General features: G+C 54.9%; 4 protein-coding genes across 4 annotated transcripts; 3 read left to right on the top strand and 1 right to left on the bottom strand.

Moving 5' to 3' along the window:
- Window positions 1-152: 152 nt before the first annotated feature.
- Window positions 153-962, top strand: GMORB2_5969 (TP53 regulating kinase; the record flags this gene model as incomplete). The annotated part of the gene is made up of 1 exon (XM_035467939.1): window positions 153-962. One exon carries the CDS (start codon window positions 153-155, stop codon window positions 960-962), a length of 810 nt encoding a protein of 269 aa, XP_035322905.1.
- Window positions 963-1,379: 417 nt separating this feature from the next.
- Window positions 1,380-2,453, bottom strand: GMORB2_5968 (glutamate--cysteine ligase regulatory subunit; the record flags this gene model as incomplete). The annotated part of the gene is made up of 2 exons (XM_035467938.1): window positions 1,380-2,283; window positions 2,428-2,453. 2 exons carry the CDS (start codon window positions 2,451-2,453, stop codon window positions 1,380-1,382), a joined length of 930 nt encoding a protein of 309 aa, XP_035322904.1.
- A 1,076-nt stretch (window positions 2,454-3,529) lies between these two features.
- Window positions 3,530-4,407, top strand: GMORB2_5967 (AP-1 complex subunit sigma 1/2; the record flags this gene model as incomplete). The annotated part of the gene is made up of 4 exons (XM_035467937.1): window positions 3,530-3,637; window positions 3,720-3,837; window positions 3,938-4,212; window positions 4,378-4,407. 4 exons carry the CDS (start codon window positions 3,530-3,532, stop codon window positions 4,405-4,407), a joined length of 531 nt encoding a protein of 176 aa, XP_035322903.1.
- A 2,249-nt stretch (window positions 4,408-6,656) lies between these two features.
- GMORB2_5966 (Maf1 regulator) lies at window positions 6,657-7,878 on the top strand (the record flags this gene model as incomplete). Its single annotated transcript, XM_035467936.1, has 2 exons — window positions 6,657-6,662; window positions 6,748-7,878. 2 exons carry the CDS (start codon window positions 6,657-6,659, stop codon window positions 7,876-7,878), a joined length of 1,137 nt encoding a protein of 378 aa, XP_035322902.1.
- Window positions 7,879-10,122: the final 2,244 nt, after the last annotated feature.

Here is a 10,122-nt window from a genome sequence, read left to right as displayed (position 1 = left end):
CAGACCTCCAAAGATTGAAACCACCACCATCACCGCCATCACCACCGACGACAACGACGACGACGACAACAAGGTGAGACCACAAGCCCAGTTCACAAGGAACAAGACGGGACAGAGACAAACGAGAGGAGAGAGGAAACACACGGGTCAACATGGCTACCCCAGCCGCACCCCCCTCGGCAGCGGGCGCCTTCCCGCTCCCCACCATCCTCACGCATCCGTCCTCGACCGACCCCACGCTCATCGCCCAAGGCGCGGAAGGCCGACTCTACAAGACAACATATCTCTCTCCAGACACCCCCTGCGCACTGAAATATCGACCCGCGAAGCCGTGGCGGCACCCGACGCTCGACCAGCGCCTGACCCGCCACCGCATCCTGTCCGAGGCACGCATCCTCGTGCGCTGCCGTCGCGAGGGGGTGCGCGTGCCCGCCGTGTACGGCCTCGACGAGGCGGCCGGGTGGCTCATGCTAGAGTGGGTATCCGGTCTGCCTGTGCGGGCGCGCATAAACGAGGCACTCGGCGCACGGGCCGGCGGCGCCGACGGCGTCGAGCGGGAGAGCGTCGAGGATAACGAGGCGCTGCGCGGACTGATGCGTCGCATCGGCGCCGCCGTCGGTCACATGCATCGCGTCGGCGTCGTCCACGGAGACCTGACTACTAGCAACATGATGCTCAGCCCGACGGGGGCAGAGACGGGGAGCGGTGCCGGCGGTGCTCCCCTAGACGGCGACATCGTCATCATCGATCTCGGCCTGGCCAGCGGGAGCACCCTCCCCGAGGACCGCGCAGTGGACCTGTACGTCCTCGAACGGGCCTTTGCAAGCACCCACCCCCGCGCAGAGTGCATCTTCCCCGACGTCTTGGAAGCGTACAAGGAGTCCTTCCCGCAGGCCCCGGCAGTGATTAAGAGGTTGGAGGACGTCAGGATGAGGGGCAGGAAACGGAGTATGCTGGGGTAATCTGCATTGTATAAAATCAGAGACAAAAAAATAGATGGTCTAGCAGACGGAGCAAAGATGAAAATATAAGAATAAAAATGAGAGCACATCAACCTTGCTCTTTCTGCTCTCATCCTTCCTCCCTGGTCCAGTATATGCAAGAACTGTGCGTGTGTGTGTGTGTGTGTGTGTGTGTGTGTGTGTGTGTGGGGGGGGGGAGGGGGTAATGATGATGCTGTTCGCTAAACATAATCCAACGCATAACATGCTCCAATCAAGATTCCTCTCTTTCTTTCTTTCTCTCTCTCCTCTTTTTTTTTTTTTTGCTCTCTTTTTTTTTAAAAAAAAATCTTTCCTCTTTAAATGTACGATGATGCGCATGATATCGTGCGGCAAAACTCCATCTTCCTGTCGGAGACGAGACATCTCCCCCTCCTTTCAGTCCCTGAGCTCTGCTCCGGCAAAGTATCCCTTGTTCTCGATGACACCCCTGTCGCGCACAAAGGCCAGATACCTAACCACCCACCTGGGCACGACGTCGCCGTGCAGCCCGGGGCTGGAGGCATCGGCCTGGTCGGCCAGGACTCCGGCGCCTCCGGCGGACGTCGGCCCCAAGAGCTCTCGCAGCGTCCCGCGAGGCAGGATATCGGTGCAGTCGGAGTGGACATTGAGCTCGATCCCCTTGTCCTCCGCGAGCTTCTTCAGCGGGGGCGGCACGTTGCAGCAGTTGGTCAGGTTGACCTGGTCGACGGCGGGTCGGACGTCTGTGCGGGCTATGAAGTCGGTGAGCTTCTGGCTGCCGAACTCGGAGACGCCGAGCCTCCTGACCAGGCCACGCGCGTGCAGCCCCTCGAGGATGCGCCACGTCGCGACCTCGTCGTCCAGGTTTCCCTGCTGCGCGTTGCGCTCATCGGCCTCCCACTCGCAGTCGCCCTCGAAGGACATGCCTGGGAACGAGACGACCAGCAGGTCGATCGTCGAGATGCCCAGCTCCCGACGCACGAGGTCCAGGGCTTCCCCGATGAGCGTCTCGCGCTGGGATGCGTCCGTGCCGGGGAGGAGGAAGAGCTTGACGGTGATTTCGTACTGGCCCGCCTCGTCGCGGAGTCCGGCTCCGCGCCAGTCCACGCGCGGTATGAAGAGGCTGTCGCCCGTCTGCTCCGTCCACGCCGTCACCGGCGTGGCGGTGCCGTTCCCGTCGCCGTTGCCGTTGGTCGCCGGGGGGGCGTAGTCGATCTGCGCGGCTGCGAAGTTGTCGCGCAGAGAGTGCAGGAGCTCGTGGTTGGATCGGCTCCCGCTGCCGCGCTTGCGGATGAAGGCCGGGCCCGCGGACATGACGTTGCTACGAGGGAGCTGTCAGCGATACGCTCTCCTTCTCTCCTCACCCCTTCATCTCTGCCCACGCGCAGCGCGCGCAATGGGGGCCGGTAGTCTCGCGGTCTTTTCCCCTATGGAGGGGTAGTGGAGGAGGGGTCGGTTGACATACCCCGTAGATAGCACGAGCTTCGTCATGGCGGCGGTCTGCTTTTTTTCCTTTATCTCTGCTGACCCTCCTTCTCTGTGATGTGGGTGTGCGTACCAGGAGAGGAGAGTACTTTCTGCTATCTATCTCTCTCCTGCTGGATTGAAGGTTGGATGTAAAATCAAGGGCGTTCGCTGGCGAAGATGGTGGTAGAGATGAGATGACTAATTATCCCACACAAGTCGCTTGTTCATCCTATTTGTGTCCTGGGTGGGATCAGGCATTAGCCTCGTGCGGCCAGATATGGTGAGAAGTAGGTGAATTGTATGGATGGATCTTTATAGGCGACGTAAAAGGATGGAAATAAAAATAAAAGGTCGGGATGTTTGACCACGAGGAAAAATTCAAGGATAAGAAGAGGAAAACTGAGTTGGTGCCTAGCTACGCCACCGGAGTGGTTGAGTTGACGCGGAAGAGAAAGGATGGTAAGCAATTGATTGCGCTGCACTAAAAAGACGGATTTGCACTGGAATAGCAACAAAAAGCTCCGCTCAGGGAAAAAAAAAAAAAAAAAAAAAGGCGTGGAAAAGCCGTCAAGGACCATGTATTTGTAATTCGACGCACCTCCCCTCTTCCGGATCGAAGCGCTTTTTTTTCTTTTTTTCTTTTCTTCTCTCTCATTAATTAACTCATTATATTAATAGTATATGATCAATGAATGCATGTAGCCTGTAGGTGAATCAGCAACAGTTTTTTCCTTTGTCTGTACAGGGTAGAATCGGACGTATTTTTTTTTTTTATCTCCCCCCTTCTTTCACGCTGCTAGGAGGGGAAGAGGAGGCTAATGGGCTGATGAGAGGAGTGGAGAGAGCACACCCTACAGCGAGTGGGTGGTGTATTATGTGTCCCTAGCAGCTCCTCCTTGCTCCCTGAGGTCTGAGGTTCTAAACAGCTGCGTCTCGTCACCAACCCAAGCAAAATTACCTTGGTCAAACCAAGCAGTCTTTCCCCCTTCCCCCCCGCGACTTTTCGAATCCCCTCCACTATCCCACCCACGCACCCCGTCGAGAACAGAAACAGCACACCCGGACTTCGCTGGCAAGGGTGCTGCTCGATCGAGGACAAGATGGCTATCCAGTACGCCGCCGTTACCCCCCCCCCTCTGCCGAAATGCGCGGCCACTGATATCAGGCCTCGCAGATACCTGATTCTCCTATCCCGCCAGGGCAAGGTGGTGCGTACACACCGAGATCCGTCTTCCTCACGAGCGTCTGTGCGTCACGGAAGAAATGCTGACCTGATCTGCCTCGATCCAGCGCCTCGCCAAGTGGTTCACCACCCTTTCGCCCAAGGACAAGGCCAAGATCGTCAAGGACGTTTCACAGCTGGTCCTCGCCCGCCGAACACGCATGTGCAACTTTATCGAGTACAAAGGTCAGTGACGAAGCTTTCCGGAAGCGAAACCATGGTCGAGCTTCCAGGAAGCACAAGAGGAGAAGCAAGGGGGGGAGAAGGCTCACACGTTCCTCCGCAGACACCAAAATCGTCTACCGTCGATACGCCTCGCTCTTCTTCATCGCCGGCTGCGCTTCCGAGGACAACGAGCTCATCACGCTCGAGATCATTCACCGATACGTCGAGCAGATGGACAAGTACTACGGCAATGTGTGTGAACTCGACATCATCTTCTCCTTCACAAAGGCCTACTACATGCTCGACGAGCTCCTGCTGGCCGGCGAGCTGCAGGAGAGCAGCAAGAAGAATGTGCTACGCTGCATAGGGCAACAAGACTCGCTCGAAGATATGGAGGTAAGCGGCTGAACCGAGCGTTTCCTCCCCTCCTCTCCGTCCAATTCATGGCGCCCCTCCCCCTTGCCGCAAATCCCCGCGAGAGCACACGTGCCTTGCTCGGCCCCTTCCTTGCCCGGCGAGACTCCCTGGTGCTGACGTGAGGGTGATTTACCGTCACAAAAGGTCGAGGACGAGGTGACGAAGCTCATGTAATGGCGCCCCGCGCCGTCATGCACCGATCTCATCTCCGACAGGTCTAGAGGAGTCGTCGGGCCTGGCCGGTCGGAGGACATGCCGCATAGCTGAGGGGGGTCATGTGCGGTCAGGGCGGGTTGCTGGCTGCCGGCGCGTCCCTACCTGAGGACGCATGCTCCTACCATCTTGCCGAGCCCCTCTCTCCCAACCCCTACAGACGAACCCACGCTGGATGTTCTCTACGAGGCTACGGGCGAGCACAGATTATTGACCACAACGGTTGCAACACAGTCAGATGAGGTGTTGCATCGTCTGAAGGAAGAGGGAATCGTCTGGTAACAGAAACAACGATTTCCAGGAACAGGGCGGCAGCAGACGAGAAGTATGATAGGACGGACGACAAATGATATTCAGCCGGTTTCTTTTCTTTCTTTTTTGGTTCACACGCAGGGGACTGGGATGGACCTCGCATCTGTGCGCGTCACGATGGTGGGGAACCGGCCTGACAGCGACGGGCGTCTGGTGTTATTCGAAGAGGAATGGAGAACAGTCTGTAGATCTTGGAGGTGGATCACCACCCTCTTTTATATCAAGATACTCACTTTCACAATGCTCCAAACAAGAAACTACTACCGTGTTCCCATGTCTAGGGGTTCATACTGCCATGCATGCCCGCAGCACCTCTGGACTGGCAAGGCAGAGGGTCAAGACCGAGGTTGGCAGCAGCTGCTACGAACCTACGTCGTTGACACGCGCACCACGCGCACCGTCGAGGAGCGAAGCGAACGGATGAACGGACGAGCGGGTTGGTGTCATGCGACGAGACGAGACAAGAGTAATGTGTTGGAGAGTTGCCACAGCATCATGGTGACGGCATTAGCCCGAGAGACAATGTCGAGCGACAGCAGCGACGCCCGACAACGCGTGCCGATTACGGGAACCGCAATTCGTCGTTGGGCTGGCGGAGACCGGCCAGAGACGAGAAGCGACGAGGACACGAGGAAACACAAAGGGGCGGGGGGGGGGGGCCACTAGAGGAATTCCGAACGGCGAGGGAAGGAGAATTGAAGAGGCCAATCCGAATGCCACGCTACGCTGTGCGTCACGCCCAATGGTGCACCTGAACAAGTGGAGCGGTGGGGAGAGCCAGCTGGCCTCGAATGCGGCCGGATGATGAGCCAGCTAGACAGCACCGTTGCCATCATACGGGCTCAGTATCATCCCTCCTGGCGTCCTTGAAAGACTCTGTGTATCCAAACAGCGATTAGGGAGGGGAGATGGGAGGAGAAAGAAAGAAAGAAGAGAGAGAAAGAAGGAGGGATGGGCCATTGGAACTCTGTTTTACTCTTCCGTCACAAGATTAGAGTTGCAGAAGGTCAATCCCCTAACTCTCCTCTGTCTTCTTCCCTTCCTGCGCCCCCTCCCTCCCCACCAAATCTCACCGCCGCCGCCGCCAATCGGCCCAATACGGGCTACTGGGAACTTGTTAGGCCGTGACCTCACGCCAGAGTGAAGTTGCGCTGCGCTTGACTGCCGCCCCCTTCCTTCCGGATCTTTGCCGACAGCTGTTACCGCGCTGGTATCCTGATGACGACTCCCGTGATTAGCTCACGCATTCGAACCCTCTCCCCCCCCTCCCTCCTCACGATAAACCCACCGAACGGATAATAGCCTCTTGCCATCCCTCCTCCCTCCTCCCTCCTCCCTCCCTCAACCATCACCGCCAGCATCATCCACCACTAGCATTCTCTCTCCACCACCATCACCACCACCACCACCACCACCACAACAACAATAACAGCACAACAGCAGCAACAGCAACAATAACAACGACGACGACAGAAACATCGGCAACAGCAGCAATCTTACCTCTCACACCTATCCTGCCGCAGCATCGCACCCCTGATCCTCGACGCGCAGCAGTCCTGCTTGTAGCAGAACTGTCGATAATCCTACGAGAGCACGAGACACGACATCATCCGAATCCGAATCGCGCCTCCCCACTCCTCCCCCTCTTTACGCGCCCGACTCGATGCGCCATACGACGATTGATTGCGACACGAACCATTTCATAATATCGCGATCCATCGATTCGCGCCAGCTGCGTCACTGCCGCACCCCCCCTGTATCGGACCCCGGCCTTCCACGCGCGGCCGTGCATTGATTACGTTCGATCCAGCATAAGACATCACCACCACCACCACCACTTATCTGCGTACTGGGACTTGCATGCCATCCGCTGCCGGAACCCCTCCCCGCAGCCCACGATGAAGGTGCGAACTGGCACAGGAGAATGTCATGGTACTCCTCCCCCTCTACCGGCGCTGACCACAGATCATCTCCTCTTCTTGCTTGCAGTATCTCCCCGTTCAGGATTTCGAGGCGGTGACGAGCGCCCTCAACTTCAACACACCCGATTGCAACGTCACGGGCGGATGCGACCTGTACACGACCAAGTCGACCGGGTCAGACAAGAAGCTGTACAGGAACATCGACAAGGACCTGAGCTCCCAGCATGCGGCCCTCCTCAAGCTGGGGGCCAGCCTGTCGCCGCCGGACCGGGAACAGATGCTGGCGACGTCGCCCAGCATGCAGCTCTTCTCGCACTCGAGCGCGTTCGGACCGCTGTCGGAGCTGTCGAGCCGGCGGACGTTTGCGTACCTGATCGCGACGCTCAACGCCAGCCACCCGCACTACGACTTCTCGCACGTGCTGCGGCCGGGCGACTTCAAGCGCGAGCGTAACCTGCGTCGCGTCATGGTGAGCCTGGACTCGATACTGCAGAACGTACGGCCCGGCTTCGAGCCGAGGTCGGCCGAGTCGTCGTCGCTGGGCAGCGACGCCAGCGCGCCGTGGGGCCCGCAGTGCTGGTCCCTGATCGACAAGGAGATGCGCCTCAACGAGTGCACCGTATTCGGGTACCACCCGGACGTCGACCCGTTCGAGGAGGACGAGAGCGCCATCTGGGCGGCGCACTACTTCTTCTTCAACCGCACCCTCAAGCGCGTGGCGTACCTGTACGTGCGGGTCGTGCCCGTCGTCTCGTCCACCGCCAGCCCGACCCTGCGGCCGACCAAGAGCAAGATGGCAGCGGCCAGCCTCGCCCGCAGCAGGGGCGGCGGCGGCGGCGGCGCCCTCGTCGACCCCTTCGGCGGCGGCCCCTGGCCGTCGTCTTCGTCGCTGCCGTCGTCGGCCCTGCTGATGTCGTCGTCTGCCAAGCGCACCGACTACTGGCTCGGCGACCGGGACGTCAGGCCCGTCGCCGCCTTTGACGACGACGAAGACGAGGGGAGCCCCCGCGACGACGGGCTGTACTGGAACCGCGGCGAGGACGGCGACCTCGTCATGTTCTCGGACGACGACGTCGTGGAAGATGACGAGCCCGAGGAGGAGGAGTTTGACGACGACGACGACGACGGCGATGTCGTGCTCGATAAGAGACGTATGAGGCTCATGAGTGAGGATATTGCAGGGCAGATGGAGATTTGAGTTCACGTGCGTCTTTCCGTCTAGCAGGTCAATCATATCTCTGACCGGAACACTTGCGTTTTTCCTTCTTCTTCTTCTCTCCTCCCAAAGATGTTTTCTTTCTCGACTCCTTCTCTTTCTGTCTCTTCATTCTTCTCGCTCTCCTCTTTTTTTTCTTTTTTCTTTCCAAAAAGAAACCCCCTTCTTTCCTTCATCTACTGCATCGACTTGTTGGATTTAAAGCGCGGCGCTAGGTTCCTTTTCGTTCTTGGTCGGTGAGAGAGGCTGGAACAGCGTCGCTATGTTTTGTTCTTTGTTTCTGTTTTATCTCTCTTCTTCTTCGTATGACTGTTGTTGTTATTGTTCTGGTATTCCTCTTTTTTTTTTTTTGGTATACACGAGTTTTATGGATACTCTTAGTTTTATCTGTACTCTTTTATGAGTAGGTGTGGTGGTATCATGTTCGGTTACATTGCTATTACTATTGTTAATGAGTATACCGGACAATTCCCTTCTTTTTTTCCAGTTTCTTACCTCGAATAGTTGCTGGCATGGCTGACACACTATACTTGGGAATGATGTATCAGGTACGGAGCAGTGAGCGTAATGTAATATATGAATTTTACTAGTATGTTCTGACATGTCATGTATTACTTCTGTATCAGCCTTCAAAGTGGGTAGATGGACGTCGTATAACCTCGACATGTAATCTGTACTGATGTACTGATATTATTGAGATATATTGACATGTATGTATTATATATGTACAGATTATATATGTAGATATTCATCATGCTTTGGAACCATCCCAAGCTGTTTGTAATGCAACAGATACGAGATGTCACGCAATAGTGATATTCCAGCCTGGAACCTAATGTATGTATATATGTTGGTTTCGTCTTTTCTTCCTTAATCTTCACCTCACAATATCACAGGTGCATTAGCTCCTTCTTTTACGAAGAGCCTTTGCGTTTGTGATGATCGATATGTTGTATTGATCTAGGATGACTCTCATCGTGATAGTTATATGTGAGTATGTTTGTCATGTCATCCTGAGGCAACAGCCTCGGTCCCGGATTATCCCCTCTTCCGGTTGCATTTGGCTGTTTGATGCAAACAGATACAAACAATATATATGTATATATATATATGTATGTATACCTTTAGGCCGCCTCTAAAACAAGTAGCACAAACTCAACCTATTTCTACGGAATCATTAGACAGATTGGATAGAACGAACGGCCGGGATCATCATACATGACTGTCGCGGCCCTTTCCTCTAAAGGGGGGGGGGGGCTGAAGCACCTACTAATACTACTACTTCTCATACTACTGGGGAAGAACCAGGTTTTTATCTGTTGGAAATGAATCAGCAGGAATTATCAATACGCCGCCTAGTCCCGACGTGTATTATTATTTTGTATCTTTACTTTGGGAGGTCCAGGTTTGTGTACTGGGAAGAACCAGTAAGGTATTATTATTACATCATAACCTCCACAGCAACTCAACCTTCACATCAATATACTCCCTCTCTCCCCCCCTCTCCCTTTTTCTCTCTCTTTCTTCTTCTACTTCCTTCATCCCATGTCGGAACACTAAGCACTACAGATATATATATAATTAGAATATAAAAATAGAATAGAAACAGAGAAAAAGGCCATCCGATCGAGGTTACAGATGTAGACAGCCCACAAAAGAAAAAAGAAAAAAAAAGACCGAGAAAAAAGGAAGGAGATAATAAAAAAGAAAAGACAAAAACGCCAGGAGAAGAAGAAAATGTAAAGAGAGTAAGAATGGCTGGCGATTGGGTATCATGTCTGAGATCAGACAGAGGAATAGACAGGATATGAAGGAAAAAGGTAATGTGGAAAAGAAGAAAAGATATGGAACCAAACCTCCCCCCCCCCCCCCCCCCCCCAAAAGAGATAAATGACATGTATTACAGATGGAATACTTTATATAAACAAATTAAGATCTGACCGTTGCGCCAAAGATCTGTTTTCTTTTGTTGATCAGGTCGTAGGGGGCAGTGTGCTACATGCTCTCCTCGAGTGATGAGGAAGATGCGTCGTGATGAATGTAGAGAGAGAGCCGTATATATATATATATATATATRTGTGTGTGTGTGTGTGTGTGTGTGTGTGGAAGGGGGGGGGGGGGGGGGAGGGGGGGGGGGGGGGGGGGAAGGGTATGGGGAGGAAAGGAGGCGACGGATGGATCGAATGAGAAGCCGGATGTCAAGGTTTTGGGTGTATGCCGAGAACG

The sequence above is a fragment of the Geosmithia morbida genome, assembly GCF_012550715.1.
Source record: "Geosmithia morbida isolate 1262 chromosome Unknown scaffold_4, whole genome shotgun sequence".
Classification (NCBI taxonomy): domain Eukaryota; kingdom Fungi; phylum Ascomycota; class Sordariomycetes; order Hypocreales; family Bionectriaceae; genus Geosmithia; species Geosmithia morbida.
This window is presented reverse-complemented; position numbering and strand designations above follow the sequence as displayed.